At 38.4% G+C, this 20,297-nt stretch overlaps 1 protein-coding gene across 1 annotated transcript in view; it reads right to left on the bottom strand.

Annotated features, from left to right (window-relative positions):
* Nucleotides 1-20,297, bottom strand: part of LOC113569091 (uncharacterized) — a 207,949-nt gene that overhangs the window by 125,975 nt on the left and 61,677 nt on the right. The window contains exons 24-27 of the mRNA XM_081714267.1: nt 17,535-17,948; nt 12,152-12,628; nt 6,974-7,450; nt 1,513-1,953 (exon numbers count right to left, since the gene is read on the bottom strand). Coding sequence (XP_081570393.1) covers nt 1,513-1,953; nt 6,974-7,450; nt 12,152-12,628; nt 17,535-17,948 — 1,809 coding nt within the window. The remainder of the gene's footprint in view (nt 1-1,512; nt 1,954-6,973; nt 7,451-12,151; nt 12,629-17,534; nt 17,949-20,297) is intronic.

Below are 20,297 nucleotides of genomic sequence, written 5' to 3'. Positions count from 1 at the left end.
GTTTTGTAGTAAAAGGATTTCACCCTCTTATAGCTAGCAAGTTATAGGACAGTGCTAAACCTATCAAACAGTCCCACCACTATCCAGTCATTAGTCACATGGTAATAGTAACTATCATAGAAGCTTCAGTACACTGTGTTGAATCAATGTGCTTTGCAATAGTGCTATGAGCTTTGATGCCTCAGTATCCAACATCCCGTCACTACACTGGAGTTCTAATGTATGTATTCTTGCCCTGCCTGTTCATTTTCCATATTGTTCTCTGTTCCCATGTTCTTAACCTCTTACTGAATAAATGTTGCTGCTGTTAATTCTTTGTAGACTATAATTTATAATTTGTCAATAAATCATGATGTAGTCTTATTTGGAACACACAAGCTTAAAAGGCGCTACTGTCAGTCCAATATCAGTGATTTTGGTGGGCTCGTTTGATACAGTTAAGGAGCTGTTATAATGTTAGTATGGAAATTAGATGTAGTTCCACATCACACAGTTATTCATGAAGCAATATAAATGACATGTGATAAACAAGGAGTTTATACAGAGCTTTTGCATAAGGGTGCTCGGTCTTGTGAACCAATTGGTTAGAACTTGGACGTGTTTTGTGGTTGGTTTGTCTTGCTTATTTGTTTGATTTTATTGATAGGTATGTATCCATTTTATAAAACAGGCCAGGTAGAGGGTTAAAAACAGAAATTAACATACAGATACAGACCAACAAATCACTGACATGATAGTAAAAATAAAGTACATTCAAGATCCCCATGTCAGTCCACAGAGCTCCATGAGAATAATCTGAGAACAGTCAATTCCTAAATAACTGAAGGGCCATAAATGTGGTGATACTGGTAGAGCTCCTTTCTTAAATCCACATACATTACTAGTAAGAGGTTTGTCACGTCTGCCTGTGATGGCTCCTCCTTTTACCAGCAGAGGTCGCCAATTTCTGAATAGCAACTAACTGTCACACACTTGTCTATTACTGACCCTATTAAGGGTATGTAAACCCCTCACGCTTAAAAGGTGTGAAGTCTAAGAAACTTCGACATTAAAGCTGCACTTACTTCTATGCTTTATCTGGGACTCCTTTGTGACATGTATCTGATACATGTTTGAGGTAGATTCATAAAAAATTACTTCTCAGAACTTTTCAGAGCACATTACAACTGAGATTTGATGGCTTGTTTATTCATTTTACCCACCTCAGCAAACACTTAATCTCTAATGTAGTGTTTTATATATACTTTGAAGGGAGGTTAATTTATTAGGTCATTCAGACTTTATTTCTGATTTAGTATCTGAATGTGGAGTTGGCCAAATTTTTATAATCCTGAACTCATACCAAATGCAAATCAACATTTCATTCACACATCTAACCTGCACCATCTGCTGATCACTCACAGAGACCAACTCACAAAAACAAAGACCAGCTAAAATCTCATTAACATGCAAAATAAACAGATTCAAACTTAAATGTTACTCCTGTAATACTTATAAAAGCTTCTCACTCACCTCAACTGGGAGATGTAGGGCAGACACTGAAGGAAACTCCTCACTTCACTCTCTTCATCTGACCAGCCTCTCAGCTCTACTGGTTTCTTCACTGTTTGGAGTTTCAGCACTTCTAGGAAGAGGGAGGTCTTTCTCTCTGAGAGGTCTATTTTCCAGACTGCAGGAGCTGACTGGTAAACTGGCTGTAATACTGGAAGGACACTCCTGCCTGTTTGAGTCTGATAGTTTTTCACATGTGAGAACAGATCCAGCAGGAAATCACACTGTGAAGCACCTTTTTCATACACATTATCTCTAAAAGGGAAGGTTGTGTAGCTGCACACAGATGTCAGCATCTTAGTGAAACTCTCTCCTGTAGCTGCATCACACTCTGCTGCTGCAACTATCAGCTTCAGCAGAAACTCTAATGCAGATCTTCTCTTTTCTTCATCATAATGAAACCTGTTGGAATACAGACAATCAAAAACTAGAGATTAAACAAAATTAAAACAATAAAATAAGCATCACTACAAAGTAATAAGAGAGATACTGAAATTACAACCCACATAACTGGGCGGAACACGATTTCTATTACAGTGACCACACCCACAGTCAACTCACTCATGCAACCATACAGATAGCAGGACAGCACAAACTGGGCTAAAATGAACTGGCTGTGTAATGCAGGTCTATCAACAACAAACCAAAATCTTTAATGCCCCCCAAACAAAAAACTAACCACAAATTAATTTTATGATATTGTCAGCTGGTTTATGCTTTGGTGCTTCATGCTTGAAAGTTTCCTCCTGTTGACCATGTTGCACAGGAGATGATTGCCGGTAAGGATGAAGGTGAAGTGTTGGAGGTCAAAGGTCACTGCTCTCAGCTCCACTACACTGCTGTGAGGGAAGGCTGGTGACTGTAACCCTCCTCCTTACTATCCTGCCCTTTAACACACTGTGTCTGTGCTGCATCCTTGGGGACTTTTTTGAGTTGTTTCTTCCTGCTGTGCTGTTAGAATTTGTTTTTCAGGTTACATACACGAGGTGCACCAAGAACCAGCGAGCTGTCGAGATGACATCGTCACAACAACGGACGACCTGACTGGTTAAAGGGATAATTAACCTCCTGTTAAATATCTGTGTCACAGATGTGTAGGTGCCCCGTGGTGTCCTGCTCAGTAGACATCACGTGTGCCACGGTAGACGCTGCTCTGTAGGGTTCTGATTTGATACAATCACTGCGTGTGGTAGACTCTTTTTGAGACTGGGGTGTTGAGGTTGACTGTCCTCTTTTTCTGTCTCAGGTTGTTTGAATGGGGCCTTATGAGTTAATGGAGGATGGAGGAAGGTACCCAAATAACGTACTACTCCAGCCAATTATTCCAGTACACAACCAGAGCCATCTTTGTAATGTACTGCATGCATATACAACAGTAGTGGACAATCTTTCACAAGTGGGCAGAACTTTCATACGTTCACATGACCTCATAGTATGGTTTGCATTTGGTGCATAAAGGACACTACACTGCATACTGCTTTGGGGACCAGTATACAGTATACACTATGTAGTAGGCTACGTTTGGGGCTTCTTCCTGACAGTGTTGGTAAAAGATTTGAAACATTGGAGCATTGAAAGGCGATGCCAAAACAGTGACCCCTGGTGGTCTTTGAAAATTATAGCAGTCATAATTTCAAAACTGTGAAGTACAGGAAAGTATACAACACAACACCATTTTCATATTTCATTTAAAAAATCTGATGATCATTAATGATGTTTAGTTGTTAACGTTCTACAATAAAATGTTGAAAATAATTGTTTCCCTTTTTATGTGAAAATGGAATACAATAAAATGCTGTAAACTGCACTGGGAGACAACAGGTTGACATGTTCTGAAAGTTTTGTGACGTTTCTTCCCCCTTTTGGCTTCCATATTTTCCAGAAAATTTCAAGTTTTGTACTAAAAGGATTTCACCCCCTTATAGCTAGCAAGTTATAGGACAGTGCTAAACCTAACAAACAGTCCCACCACTATCCAGTCATTAGTCACATGGTAATAGTAACTATCATACAAGCTTCAGTACACTGTGTTGAATCAATGTGCTTTGCAATAGTGATATGAGCTTTGGTGCCTCAGTATCCAACATCCCGTCACTACACTGGAGTTCTACTGTATGTATTCTTGCCCTGCCTGTTCGTTTTCCATATTGTTCTCTGTTCCCGTGTTCTTAATCTGTTTTTTATTACTTTTACCTCCGTGTTTCCCTTCCTGGTTATCCTCGCTTTGTTTTTTGTTTATCATGCATTCTGGAAATCTGCACTTGGATTATGTTTCTGTTTTTCCTAATAAACAAAGTTCAACAACACACTTGTGTCTTGCCCTGCCGCTCTCATTGTGACAGCTAATCTCAAGGTCAAAACATTAGCTTCACTGAGAGATGCACCTATATTTAACAATACCAAGTATGCACACAGAGTTTCTAATTACATTCACATGTCTACATATAAGGACATTTTTCAGGACATCTGAATATTTTCAAAAATTAGATTTTTTAAAAAGGTGGGTTTAAATGATACAGCACAAAAAAAGCATGCCGACTACAAGCAATAAGCAATCTTTGAATGAGAATAACATAATATTTCTGTGTGTGGGTAAAATAATAATATGATGCTTAGTCTACGTTATATTTGGGCTCCATGCATGCAAATATATCTTTTATTTAAAAATTAACACATTGTCTTTTTAACCATTAGTCACTTTGAAACCATTTAAGCCTAGTAAACTCCATTTAAAATGACCTTAAAGTGTTTTAATGAGGAGTTCCTCCAAGTGCGAACTTGTATCAGTTTTCGCTGTACTGGCTGCAAGTAATAAGTTACGATATGCATAATAAATGCTAAATTTAATGGAATAAATGAATAACAAATATGAGGTTGCAATGTGATCTTAAAGGTGGTTTAGACTATTGTGTTCAAGTCTGTTTCCAATCCTGGCAGGTCCTGTGTGACTGGGGTTGGAGCTTCACTCAAACAGACCTTTTACATCTTGTTCTGGATTATAATCTGGCTAGTGGAATTCAGTGCCCTTTCTCCACTGGGAGAAAATGATTTTACCATTTTATGTGAGATCATCTGGAGCAGACCATTCACAAATCAGAACAGTTTCCTGTGGCTACAGTGAGGACCTCAGCTGATACTGGCATATTCACCCACTGCTTTGATATGCTCATCTCACAGATGTCACAACAAAACCCCAGAATATCTACAATGTAGATGAGACAGGATGTGACTGGTCCATGACAAATCCTGTAAGATTATGTACCGGAGTACAGGTGGAAGTGGGAGGGAACAGAACCGTCTGCATCACTGGGAATGTTGCAGTTCTTGGTGTCAAGGTTGTTGGAGAAGATGGTGCTTTTAGACTATTTCATAAATCTCTTCCTTAAAGAATCCACTCAGTTCTCAGACTGAACTTCCCACAGGGTTTTAATATTTGATGGTCAAATCTCCAATGTGTTCCAGGGACTGGGGGCTTTGTTTCATTTTTTAACACTTAACCTCTTACTGAATAAATGCTGCTGCTGTTAATTCCTTGTAAACTATTGTCGGGAATGGCTGTCATCCTGCCGCCCCGGTTGTCATGGTTTCCGTGTCGTCTGTTTTCCTGCACTCCCTGCTTCCATGCCTTGGTTTCGTTTTCTCCACCCCTCATTTGATTGCTTGCACCTGTCCCTCGTTTCTACCTTTGGTTCATGTATTTAAACCCTGTTGTGTGCCTTGGTTGGGGCTGTTCATTGATGGTTATATATGTTTATTCTAATGGTTGTTTCTTTGTACTCCGTGCCTTCGTGTTATCCTAGCCTCTGTGTTTCCTGCTCTGTTATAGCCTGCTTATCCTGTGTGCTTTCGTGTGTTTAGTTCTCGTCGCTGTTTGTGTTTAGTTACTCGTGTATTCTAGCCCTTGTCTCGTTTGTCATGTATCCCCGTGCTCTCCGTGTTGGCTCAATGACCCTGAACTGTTAGAACGACTCTGATTCTGGATTTGCCCCTATTAAATCTCGCTCTTCTCCACACGTGTGTCCGCCTCCTTACCGCTCAATATTACAACTATACTTTATAATTTGTCAGTAAATCATGATGTAGTCTTATTTGGAACACACAAGCTTAAAACGTGCTACTGTACCAATTAAGCCGCTGCCAGAATTTTGACTTACTTAATAAAATATCTATTTTAAATTATAAAATGGACATTTTATAACATAATAAATACATTTTCAAATCAGAGATTAATCTTTTATTTGCCCAACAGAGATCCAGTTTAAAATCAGTCCAATATTAGTTCATATGGAAAACGCCTGAAAAATGATTTTGGTGGGCTTATTGGATACAGTTAATGAGCTGTTATAATGTTAGTATGGAAATTAGATGTAGTTTGATATCACACAGTTATTCTTGAAGCAATATATATGACATGTGATAAACAAGGAGTTTATGCAGAGCTTTTACATAAGGGTCCACGGTCTTGTGAACCAAGTGGTTAGAACTTGGACGTGTTTTGTGGTTTCTTTGTTTGTCGTGTTATTTGTTTGATTTTATTGATGAGTATGTATCCATTTTATAAAACAGGCCAGGTAGAGGGTTAAAAACAGAAATTAACATACAGATACAGACCAACAAATCACTGACATGATAGTAAAAATAACAAAGTACATTCAAGATCCCCATGTCAGTCCACAGAGCTCCATGAGAATAATCTGAGAACAGTCAATTTCTAAATAACTGAAGGGCCATAAATGTGGTGATACTGGTAGAGCTCCTTTCTTAAATCCACATACATTACTAGTAAGAGGTTTGTCACGTCTGCCTGTGACGGCTCCTCCTTTTACCAGCAGAGGTCGCTAATTTCTGAATGGCGACTAATTGTCACACTTGTTTATTACCGACCCTATTAAGGGTATTTAAACCCCTCACGGTTAAAGGTGTGACGTCTAAAACACTATGACATTAAACCTGCACTTGATTCTATGCTTTATCTGGGACTCCTTTGTGACACTTATCTGATACATGTTTGAGGTAGATTCATAAAAAATTACATCTCAGAACTTTTTCAGATTTTTCATATCACGTTACTATTGTGATTTGATGGCTGGTTTAATAATTTTACCCTCCTCAGCAAACACTTAAACTCTAATGTAGTCATTTATATATACTTTGAAGGGAGGTTAATTTATTAGGTTCATTCAATCATTATTTCTGATTTAGTATCTGAATATGGAGTTGGCCAAACTTTTATATTCCTGAACTCATACCAAATGCAAATCAAAATTTAATTCACACATCTAACCTGCATCATCATCTGCTGATCACTCACAGAGACCAACTCACAAAAACAAAGACCAGCTAAAATCTTATTAACATGCAAAACAAAGAGTTTCAAAGTTAAACACATCTCCTGTAATACTTATAAAAGCTTCTCACTCACCTCAGTTGGGAGATGTAGGGCAGACACTGAAGGAAACTCCTCACTTCACTCTCTTCATCTGACCAGCCTCTCAGCTCTACTGGTTTCTTCCCTGTTTGGAGTTTCAGCACTTCTAGGAAGAGGGAGGTCTTTCTCTCTAAGAGGTCTATTTTCCAGACTGCAGGAGCTGACTGGTAAACTGGCTGTAATGCTGGAAGGACACTCCTGCCTGTTTGAGTCTCATAGTTCTTCACTTGTGAGAACAGATCCAGCAGGAAGTCAGTAAAGCACTTTTGTTCAATACAATCATCATCATCATCATCATCATCATCTCTAAAACGGAAGGTTGTGTAGCTGCACACAGATGTCAGCATCTTAGTGAAACTCTCTCCTGTAGCTGCATCACACTCTGCTGCTGCAACAGTCAGCTTCAGCAGGAACTCCACTGCTTCCATTTTATTGTCCTCATCATCATCATCATCAGCAAATTCACTAAACCTGTTGGAAAACAAGAGGGTCACAGAAAAGAGACTGAAAATAAAATAAAACAGGGATCCTGAAATGACACCTTAACCCACATATTTTGGTGAAATAGTCTATTTATATTAACCCTCAATCAGCTTCAACCAGCTCTATCATACAACCATGCAGGTAGAACAGCTCAAACTGAAGTGGCACAAATGAACTGAACTGGTGGTGTACAGCAGGTGTGAGTACAGTGAAGACAATGATTGTTCTCCTACACCCATAATGCACCCTACTGGAGAAAGTTTGTTTCTTCAATTTAATTGACTAAGAAATTGAACACAAAATGATATTATACATTTCATGATTTCATGTTTTCCATTTGTTTTTAATCGCTTGACCGTTTAACATGGGATATGATGCCTGTAAAGATGAGGGTGAAGTGCTGGAGGTCAAAGGTCACTGCGCTCAGCTCCACTACACTGAAGAGCACTACTACACTCCACTATAGTGATGCCTAACTATGTGTTCCTTTCTGTTGTTTCTGTTCGTTTCCGCCCCTTGTTCCAGTTTTCCCCACCCTTGATTTGTCTCATCTGTTTCTTTTCTGATTTGATTGCTCTGTGTATTTATACCTCGTGTTTCTGTGTCTTCATTTCTTGTTTTTTTGGGCTGTCTTCACCCTTTTTGTTTGAGTAGTGATGGACAGAGGAAACCATTGCAGTGCTTGAAATGGCCTACTACATACTACTGAAATACTGATAGGGCCACCAAACCAGTACGCTGTATGCAGTATGAGAATAAAATACATTTTTCTAGTATGAGAAAGATACCCAAATGACGTCCTACTCCAGCCTAATATTCCAGTAGGCGACCAGAGCTCTTTGTAGCGTACTGCATCCCGTATGCAACGGTGGCAGAAAATCTTATACAAGTGGGTGGAACCTTCATACGTTCACATGACTTCGTAGCATGGTTTGCATTTGGTGCATACTGGATACTATACTGCATACTGCTTTGGGGACCAGTATACAGTATACACTATGTAGTAGGCTACGTTTGGAGCTTCTTCCTGACAGTGTTGGTAAAAGATTTGAAACATTGGAGCATTGAAAGCCGATGCCAAAACAGTGACCCTTGGTGGTCTTTGAAAATTATAGCAGTCACCTTTCAAAACCGCGAAGTACAGCAAAGTATACAACATGCCACCATTTTCATATTTCATTTTAAAAATCTGATGATCATTAATGATGTTTAGTTGTTAACGTTCTACAATAAAATGTTGAAAATAATTGTTTCCTTTTTCATGTGAAAATGTAATACAATAAAATGCTGCAAACTGCACTGGGAGACAACAGGTTGACATGTTCTGAAAGTTTTGTGACGTTTCTTCCCCCTTTTGGCTTCCATATTTGCCTGAAAATTTCAAGTTTTGTAGTAAAAGGATTTCACCCCCTTATAACTAGCAAGTTATAGGACAGTGCTAAACCTATCAAACAGTCCCACCACTATCCAGTCATTAGTCACATGGTAATAGTAACTATCATACAAGCTTCAGTACACTGTGTTGAATCAATGTGCTTTGCAATAGTGATATGAGCTTTGATGCCTCAGTATCCAACATCCCGTCACTACACTGGAGTTCTACTGTATGTATTCTTGCCCTGCCTGTTCGTTTTCCATATTGTTCTCTGTTCCTGTGTTCTTAATCTGTTTTTATTAGTTTTACCTCCGTGTTTCCCTTCCTGGTTATCCTCACTTTGTTTTTTGTTTATCATGCTTTCTGGAAATCTGCTCTTGGGTTATGTTTCTGTTTTTCCAAATAAACAAAGTTCAACAACACGCTTGTGTTTTGCCCTGCCTCTCTCATTGTGACAGCTAATCTCAAGGTCAAACCATTAGCTTCACTGAGAGATGCACCTATATTTAACAATACCAAGTATGCACACAGAGTTTCTAACTACATTCACATGTCTACATATAAGGACATTTTTCTGGACATCTCAATATTTTCAAAAATTAGATTTTTTAAAAAGGTGGGTTTAAATGATACAGCACTATAAAAAGCATGCCAACTACAGACAACAAGCAATCCTTGAATTAGAATAACTTAATATTTCTCTATGTGGGCAAAATAATAATATGATTCTTCGTCCACGTTATATTTGGGCTCCATGCATGTAAATATATCTTTTATTTAAAAATGAACACATTGTCTTTTTCACCATTAGTCACTATGAAACCATTTAAGCCTAGTAAACTCCATTTAAAATGACCTTAAAGTGTTTTAATGAGGAGTCCCTCCAAGTGCGAACTTGTATCAGTTTTCGCTGTACTGGCTGCAAGTAATAAGTTATGATATGCATAATAAATGCTAAATTTAATGGAATAAATGAATAACAAATATGAGGTTGCAATGTGATTTTAAAGGTGGTTTAGACTATTGTGTTCAAGTCTGTTTCCAATCCTGGCAGGTCATGTGTGACTGGGGTTGGAGCTTCACTCAAACAGACCTTTTACATCTTGTTCTGGATTATAATCTGGCTAGTGGAATTCAGTGCCCTTTCTCCACTGGGAGAAAATGATTTTACCATTTTATGTGAGATCATCTGGAGCAGACCATTCACAAATCAGAACAGTTTCCTGTGGCTACAGTGAGGACCTCAGCTGATACTGGCATATTCACCCACTGCTTTGATATGCTCATCTTTCATACGTTCACATGACCTCATAGTATGGTTTGCATTTGGTGCATAAAGGACACTACACTGCATACTACTTTGGAGACCAGTATGCAGTATACAGTATATACTGAGTGCAGCATTCAGTATACACTATGTAGTAGGCTACGTCTGGAGCTTCATTCTGATGGTGCTGGTAAAAGAGTCAAAACATTTGGGCATTGAAAGGCGATTCCAAAACAGTGACCCTTGCTGGTCATCTGAAATTAAAACAGTGATCCTTTCAAAACTGCGAAGCAAAACAAACCATACAACACACCACCATTTTATATTTCATTTAAAAAATCTGATGATCATTAATGATGTTTAGTTGTTAACACTCTACAATGAAATGTTTAAAATAATTGTTTCCTTTTTCATGTGAAAATGTAATACAATAAAATGCTGCAAACTGCACTGGGAGACAACAGGTTGACATGTTCTGTGGTTTTGAACGTTTCTTCCCCTTTTTGGCTTCCATATTTGCCTGAAAATTTCAAGTTTTGTAGTAAAAGGATTTCACCCTCTTATAGCTAGCAAGTTATAGGACAGTGCTAAACCTAACAAACAGTCCCACCACTATCCAGTCATTAGTCACATGGTAATAGTAACTATCATACAAGCTTCAGTACACTGTGTTGAATCAATGTGCTTTGCAATAGTGATATGAGCTTTGATGCCTCAGTATCCAACATCCCGTCACTACACTGGAGTTCTAATGTATGTATTCTTGCCCTGCCTGTTCATTTTCCATATTGTTCTCTGTTCCCGTGTTCTTAACCTCTTACTGAATAAATGTTGCTGCTGTTAATTCTTTGTAAACTATAATTTATAATTTGTCAATAAATCATGATGTAGTCTTATTTGGAACACACAAGCTTAAAAAGGTGCTACTGTCAGTCCAATATCAGTGATTTTGGTGGGCTCGTTTGATACAGTTAAGGAGCTGTTATAATGTTAGTATGGAAATTAGATGTAGTTCCACATCACACAGTTATTCATGAAGCAATATAAATGACATGTGATAAACAAGGAGTTTATACAGAGCTTTTGCATAAGGGTGCTCGGTCTTGTGAACCAATTGGTTAGAACTTGGAGGTGTTTTGTGGTTGGTTTGTCTTGCTTATTTGTTTGATTTTATTGATAGGTATGTATCCATTTTATAAAACAGGCCAGGTAGAGGGTTAAAAACAGAAATTAACATACAGATACAGACCAACAAATCACTGACATGATAGTGAAAATAAAGTACATTCAAGATCCCCATGTCAGTCCACAGAGCTCCATGAGAATAATCTGAGAACAGTCAATTCCTAAATAACTGAAGGGCCATAAATGTGGTGATACTGGTAGAGCTCCTTTCTTAAATCCACATACATTACTAGTAAGAGGTTTGTCACGTCTGCCTGTGACGGCTCCTCCTTTTACCAGCAGAGGTCGCCAATTTCTGAATAGCGACTAACTGTCACACACTTGTCTATTACTGACCCTATTAAGGGTATGTAAACCCCTCACGCTTAAAAGGTGTGAAGTCTAAGACACTTCGACATTAAAGCTGCACTTACTTCTATGCTTTATCTGGGACTCCTTTGTGACATGTATCTGATACATGTTTGAGGTAGATTCATAAAAAATTACTTCTCAGAACTTTTCAGAGCACATTACAACTGAGATTTGATGGCTTGTTTATTCATTTTACCCACCTCAGCAAACACTTAATCTCTAATGTAGTGTTTTATATATACTTTGAAGGGAGGTTAATTTATTAGGTCATTCAGACCTTATTTCTGATTTAGTATCTGAATGTGGAGTTGGCCAAATTTTTATAATCCTGAACTCATACTAAATGCAAATCAACATTTCATTCACACATCTAACCTGCACCAACTGCTGATCACTCACAGTGACCACCTCACAAAAAGAAAGTCCATGCTAAAATCTCATTAACATGCAAAACAAACAGTTTCAAACTTAAACGTTACTCCTGTAATACTTATAAAAGCTTCTCACTCACCTCAGCTGGGAGATGTAGGGCAGACACTGAAGGAAACTCCTCACTTCACTCTCTTCATCTGACCAGTCGAACAGCTCTACTGGTTTCTTCCCTGTTTGGAGTTTCAGCACTTCTAGGAAGAGGGAGGTCTTTCTCTCTGAGAGGTCTATTTTCCAGACTGCAGGAGCTGACTGGTAAACTGGCTGTAATGCTGGAAGGACACTCCTGCCTGTTTGAGTCTCAGAGTCCTTCACGTGTGAGTACAAATCCAGCAGGAAGTCAGTAAAGCACTTTTGTTCAATACAATCATCATCATCATCATCATCATCATCATCATCTCTAAAAGGGAAGGTTGTGTAGCTGCACACAGATGTCAGCAGCTTAGTGAAACTCTCTCCTGTAGCTGCATCACACTCTGCTGCTGCAACAGTCAGCTTCAGCAGGAACTCCACTGCTATCATTTTATATTCCTCATCATCATAAAAAAAATAATCAAACCTGTTGGAAAACAAGAGGGTCACAGAAAAGAGACTGAAAATAAAATAAAACAGGGATCCTGAAATGACACCTTAACCCACATAGTTTGGTGAAATAGTCTATTTATATTAACCCTCAATCAGCTTCAACCAGCTCTATCATACAAGCATGCAGGTAGAGCAGCTCAAACTGAAGTGGCACAAATGAACTGAACTGGTGGTGTACAGCAGGTGTGAGTACAGTGAAGACAATGATTGTTCTCCTACACCCATAATGCACCATACTGGAGAAAGTTTGTTTCTTCAACTTCATTGACTAAGAAATTGAATGCAAAATGATATTATACATTTCATGATTTCATGTTTTCCATTTGTTTTTATCGCTTGACCGTTTAACATGGGATATGATGCCTGTAAAGATGAGGGTGAAGTGCTGGAGGTCAAAGGTCACTGCGCTCAGCTCCACTACACTGAAGAGCACTACTACACTCCACTATAGTGATGCCTAACTATGTGTTCCTTTCTGTTGCTTCTGTTCGTTTCCGCCCCTTGTTCCAGTTTTCCCCACCCTTGATTTGTCTCATCTGTTTCTTTTCTGATTTGATTGCTCTGTGTATTTATACCTCGTGTTTCTGTGTCTTCATTTCTTGTTTTTTTGGGCTGTCTTCACCCTTTTTGTTTGAGTAGTGATGGACAGAGGAAACCATTGCAGTGCTTGAAATGGCCTACTACATACTACTGAAATACTGATAGGGCCACCAAACCAGTACGCTGTATGCAGTATGAGAATAAAATACATTTTTCTAGTATGAGAAAGATACCCAAATGACGTCCTACTCCAGCCTAATATTCCAGTAGGCGACCAGAGCTCTTTGTAGCGTACTGCATCCCGTATGCAACGGTGGCAGAAAATCTTATACAAGTGGGTGGAACCTTCATATGTTCACATGACTTCGTAGCATGGTTTGCATTTGGTGCATACTGGATACTATACAGCATACTGCTTTGGGGACCAGTATACAGTATACACTATGTAGTAGGCTACGTTTGGAGCTTCTTCCTGACAGTGTTGGTAAAAGATTTGAAACATTGGAGCACTGAAAGGCAATGGTCTTTGAAAATTATAGCAGTCATAATTTCAAAACTGTGAAGTACAGGAAAGTATACAACACAACACCATTTTCATATTTCATTTAAAAAATCTGATGATCATTAATGATGTTTAGTTGTTAACGTTCTACAATAAAATGTTGAAAATAATTGTTTCCCTTTTTATGTGAAAATGGAATACAATAAAATGCTGTAAACTGCACTGGGAGACAACAGGTTGACATGTTCTGAAAGTTTTGTGACGTTTCTTCACCCTTTTGGCTTCCATATTTCCCAGAAAATTTCAAGTTTTGTAGTAAAAGGATTTCACCCCCTTATAGCTAGCAAGTTATAGGACAGTGCTAAACCTAACAAACAGTCCCACCACTATCCAGTCATTAGTCACATGGTAATAGTAACTATCATACAAGCTTCAGTACACTGTGTTGAATCAATGTGCTTTGCAATAGTGATATGAGCTTTGATGCCTCAGTATCAAACAACATGCCACTACACTGGAGTTCTACTGTATGTATTCTTGCCCTGCCTGATCGTTTTCCATATTGTTCCCTGTTCCTGTGTCCTTAATCTGTTTTTTATTAGTTTTACCTCCGTGTTTCCCTTCCTGGTTATCCTCGCTTTGTTTTTTGTTTATCATGCTTTCTGGAAATCTGCTCTTGGATTATGTTTCTGTTTTTCCTAATAAACAAAGTTCAACAACACACTTGTGTCTTGCCCTGCCTCTCTCATTGTGACAGCTAATCTCAAGGTCAAAACATTAGCTTCACTGAGAGATGCACCTATATTTAACAATACCAAGTATGCACACAGAGTTTCTAATTACATTCACATGTCTACATATAAGGACATTTTTCAGGACATCTGAATATTTTCAAAAATTAGATTTTTTAAAAAGGTGGGTTTAAATGATACAGCACAACAAAAAGCATGCCGACTACAAGCAATAAGCAATCTTTGAATGAGAATAACATAATATTTCTGTGTGTGGGTAAAATAATAATATGATGCTTAGTCTACGTTATATTTGGGCTCCATGCATGCAAATATATCTTTTATTTAAAAATTAACACATTGTCTTTTTAACCATTAGTCACTTTGAAACCATTTAAGCCTAGTAAACTCCATTTAAAATGACCTTAAAGTGTTTTAATGAGGAGTCCCTCCAAGTGCGAACTTGTATCAGTTTTCGCTGTACTGGCTGCAAATAAGAAATTATGATATGCAAAATAAATGCTAAATTTAATGGAATAAATGAATAACAAATATGAGGTTGCAGTGTGATTTTAAAGGTGGTTTAGACTATTGTGTTCAAGTCTGTTTACAATCCTGGCAGGTCCTGTGTGACTGGGGTTGGAGATTCACTCAAACAGACCTTTTACATCTTGTTCTGGATTATAATCTGGCTAGTGGAATTCAGTGCCCTTTCTCCACTGGGAGAAAATGATTTTACCATTTTATGTGAGATCATCTGGAGCAGACCATTCACAAATCAGAACAGTTTCCTGTGGCTACAGTGAGGACCTCAGCTGATACTGGCATATTCACCCACTGCTTTGATATGCTCATCTCACAGATGTCACAACAAAACCCCAGAATATCTACAATGTAGATGAGACAGGATTTGACTGGTCCATGACAAATCCTGTAAGATTATGTACCGGAGTACAGGTGGAAGTGGGAGGGAACAGAACCGTCTGCATCACTGGGAAAGTTGCAGTTCTTGGTGTCAAGGTTGTTGGAGAAGATGGTGCTTTTAGACTATTTCATAATTCTCTTCCTTAAAGAATCCACTCAGTTCTCAGACTGAACTTCCCACAGGGTTTTAATATTTGATGGTCAAATCTCCAATGTGTTCCAGGGACTGGGGGCTTTGTTTCATTTTTTAACACTTAACCTCTTACTGAATAAATGCTGCTGCTGTTAATTCCTTGTAAACTATTGTCAGGAATGGCTGTCATCCTGCCGTCCCTGTTGTCATGGTTTCCGTGTCGTCTGTTTTCCTGCACTCCCTGCTTCCATGCCTTGGTTTCGTTTTCTCCACCCCTCATTTGATTGCTTGCGCCTGTCCCTCATTTCTACCTTTGGTTCATGTATTTAAACCCTGTTGTGTGCCTTGGTTGGGGCTGTTCATTGATGGTTATATATGTTTATTCTAATGGTTGTTTCTTTGTACTCCGTGCCTTCCTGTTATCCTAGCCTCTGTGTTTCCTGCTCTGTTATAGCCTGCTTCTCCTGTGTGCTTTCGTGTGTTTAGTTCTCCTCGCTGTTTGTGTTTAGTTACTCGTGTATTCTAGCCCTTGTCTCGTTTGTCATGTATCCCCGTGCTCTCCGTGTTGGTTCAATGACCCTGAACTGTTAGAACGACTCTGATTCTGGATTTGCCCCTATTAAATCTCGCTCTTCTCCGCACGTGTGTCCGCCTCCTTACCGCTCAACATTACAACTATACTTTATAATCTGTCAGTAAATCATGATGTAGTCTTATTTGGAACACACAAGCTTAAAACGTGCTACTGTACCCCTTACGCCGATGCCAGAATTTTGACTTACTTTATAAAATATCTATTTTAAATTATAAAATGGACATTTTATAATATAATAAATACATTTTCAAATCAGAGATTAATCTTTTATTTGCCCAACAGAGATCCAGTTTAAAATCAGTCCAATATTAGTTCATATGGAAAACGCCTGAAAAATGATTTTGGTGGGCTTATTGGATACAGTTAATGAGCTGTTATAATGTTAGTATGGAAATTAGATGTAGTTCCATATCACACAGTTATTCTTGAAGCAATATATATGACATGTGATAAACAAGGAGTTTATGCAGAGCTTTTGCATAAGGGTCCTCAGTCTTGTGAACCAAGTGGTTAGAATTTGGACGTGTTTTGTGGTTTGTTTGTTTGTCGTGTTATTTGTTTGATTTTATTGATGGGTATGTATCCATTTTATAAAACAGGCCAGGTAAAGGGTTAAAAACAGAAATTAACATACAGATACAGACCAGCAAATCACTGACATGATAGTAAAAATAACAAAGTACATTCAAGATCCCCATGTCAGTCCACAGAGCTCCATGAGAATAATCTGAGAACAGTCAATTCCTAAATAACTGAAGGGCCATAAATGTTTTGATACTGGTAGAGCTCCTCTCTTACATACACATACATTACTAGTAAGAGGTTTGTCACGTCTGCCTGTGACGGCTCCTCCTTTTACCAGCAGAGGTCGCTAATTTCTGAATAGCGACTAATTGTCACACACTTGTCTATTACTGACCCTATTAAGTGTAATTAAACTCCTCATGGTTAAAGGTGTGAAGTCTAAGACACTATGACATTAAACCTGCACTTGCTTCTATGCTTTATCTGGCTCTCCTTTGTGACACTTATCTGATACATGTTTGAGGTAGATTCATAAAAAATTACTTCTCAGAAGTTTCTGATTTTTTAGATCGCGTTACTACTGAGATTTGATGGCTTGTTTATTCATTTTACCCTCCTCAGCAAACACTTAATCTCTAATGTAGTGATTTATATATACTTTGAAGTGAAGTTAATTTATTAGGTTCATTCAACCATTATTTCTGATTTAGTATCTGAATATGGAGTTGGCCAAACCTTTATAATCCTGAACTCATACCAAATGCAAATCAACATTTCACTAACACATCTAACCTGCACCATCATCTGCTGATCACTCACAGAGACCAACTCACAAATACAGAGACCAGCTAAAATCTCATTAACATGCAAAACAAACAGGTTCAAAGTTAAACACATCTCCTGTAATACTTATAAAAGCTTCTCACTCACCTCAGCTGGGAGATGTAGGGCAGACACTGAAGGAAACTCCTCATTTCACTCTCTTCATCTGACCAGCCTCTCAGCTCTACTGGTTTCTTCACTGTTTGGAGTTTCAGCACTTCTAGGAAGAGGGAGGTCTTTCTCTCTGAGAGGTCTATGTTCCAGACTGCAGGAGCTGACTGGTAAACTGGCAGTAATGCTGGAAGGACACTCCTGCCTGTTTGAGTCTCATAGTCCTTCACATGAGAGTACAGATCCAGCAGGAAATCTTCTTCATCATCTGTATATAACATCAGTTCCTCTATAATTCCCGTAATAGTCTCTCTCTGATGAATAGCTGCTTGCAGACTCAGGTTCAGCAGAAATAATCTTTTTTTAATTTTCCACTCATTGGATTCAGTCTGATTCTGTAGTGAAACAAACCTACAAACACAACAAATCACCCATTTATTTCTATTCAGTTAATTTCAGTTTGTGATAGCTTTATAGACATGACTAGCGTGTGTAATATTATCAAAGCATTAAAAGGCAGGTTTTAAAGTTTAAAGGTTTAAAAAGCAGCAAAGATATCTTGAAGATGTCATTAATCATAACACTGGACTGTCACGATATGCTCCCCTTCCCACTGATCACGTGGTACGGCCGCCACGTGCAGTGGGAGTTCACCGTTGACTGTTCATTGCGTCTTGTTTGTAACCACGGCGCCCTTGGTAGCACACACCTGCACCCTGTTCTTTGCTTTGTTTAAGTATGTATTTAAACAACTGTCGGTGTGTGCTTTGTTGTCAGTCATTATTCGTGTTAGATGTTCATATAAATGTTTGCGATAGTGTGCATTGTTCCCTGGACCGTTGTATGTGAGTGCCAGTAACATTTGTTGTTTCTCTGTGTCTTGTGTTAACAAATGTCTCAGTCGAGAGAGATCTTTGCATCCTGCTCCTTGCGCTGTGGCACTCGAGCTATCACATGAACAGGATGATTTGTAACGTTAGAATAGAAGCCCTTTATTTCCCAAAGGTACATAGTACACAGAAATGTAACTTACAGAGTGAAAATGTCCAAACCCACATAAGAATAGATAATAATATAACTACAATACACACGAAGACCACACACAACACTCAGCAAGGTCAGTTCTGCTTATTGTTATTGTTAAGAAGGCTGATCACCATTTAGATTTTCATACACTGTAACTGTTACACTGGTGAGTTTAAAGTAGAGATGTGCTTTCTTTTCTTCACATATTGTAGACTCAGGCTGATTACATCATCTTCTGAGTGTTTTTTGTTCTTTAGGAAAACATTAGTGGATCAAGGAGGGTTTTAGTGGTGGATTTGAGGTAGGGTAGAATCATTTGTGCAAAGCACTTCATGACTACTGATGTTAAAGCTACAGGCCTGTGGTCATTAATACTGCTTACACTGTGTTTCTTTACAACAGGGATGGATGTGTTGAAGCACCTCAAATGCATGGAACACTACTACACAGATCAATGGACTGGTTGAAAACAGAAGCTATCTGGATCACTGACCATTTTAAATGTGCCAAGGGAAATTACAAGTGTGGAAGTCCTTAAGTGGGGGATAAATAAACTTTTTGGTCTTTCAAAGCAGGTGTAAAAGTTATTGGACCTCATCCAAGACTATTTTTATATCGTGATCCTAAATTCATTTACAGTCATTACAACTGTGCCATGTCCGATTCAGGAGGTTTCAAATTCACCAAATTATCATAAACGTGTTTGTGCTTTTGTCCACAGTTTGTATATAATAGTCTGCATGCAGAATAACTATGAATTAGCATATTTAATACGCCAAATATGATTTATAAAGCCAAGTGCCCGACCCGATTTGTCTGGAAATGTCTTTCATAAAAATGACATCTGTGGGTAAAAACAACTTTCCTAATTTTACAGATCAATAAATGAAAACTAAAATAACATCAATTGTGGAATTAAGAGCTGTCAAAGCCAAGGAACGGAAAACCATGCTACTGTATTTGTTCACGCTGTCACTTAAGGTCCCTACCATCACATACATAAATAAGATATGGTCTGATAATTAAGATTAAAATATGTAAATAAGATATGGTTTAATAATTAAAACAGAATACATAAATATGGTTTGATAATTAGCTTTAAATACAGTCTCGCCAAAGAATAGTGATAAATGGATATAATGAGGTGAAGGGGAGGACAGATGAGAGAACATTTGTCCTGACAGGTGATGTTACACTGACAGTTGTTGGAATGTCGGCTGTTAATTTGGACTGTCAATATCAACAAAAGTATTAATATATCACAAAGTATTAATATAGCAGCGTTTTGGGATTTAAAATAGCACTGGCATATGGAGACACACTTATAACAACAACAACAACAACTGTAATATATATGGTGCCTCTCATAATCAAGCTTGCTTTATATAATCCATACATGAAAACATACGACATAGGACAGTCAAAGAACCAAAAACAGTAACTGAGGTGAGGAGGAGAAAAAACTGTTTACAGTTAGCAGCTGTTTACAGGAGGAAAGTGATGAAAATGCAGAGAAAAAAAGTCTGTTTTAAGTTCAGCTTTAAAGGAAGTGACGAGCAGAGATGTAGAGATTGTGGCAATGGGCTCCAAAGCTTCAGCGCCATGACACTGAAAGATCTGCCCCCTGCACAGACCTTCTGACTTTAGGAGCAGAGAGGAGAGCAGTGTCAGAGGACCTAAGTGTACAGGCAGGACAGTATGGACGTAACACTTCAGCTTAGTAGGGGGAGCAAG

The sequence above is a fragment of the Electrophorus electricus genome, chromosome 5, assembly GCF_041902795.1.
Source record: "Electrophorus electricus isolate QZ-2024a chromosome 5, ASM4190279v1, whole genome shotgun sequence".
NCBI classification, from domain to species: Eukaryota; Metazoa; Chordata; class Actinopteri; order Gymnotiformes; family Gymnotidae; genus Electrophorus; species Electrophorus electricus.
The sequence above is the reverse complement of the archived record's forward strand: the minus strand, read 5'-3'. Positions and strand labels throughout refer to the sequence as shown.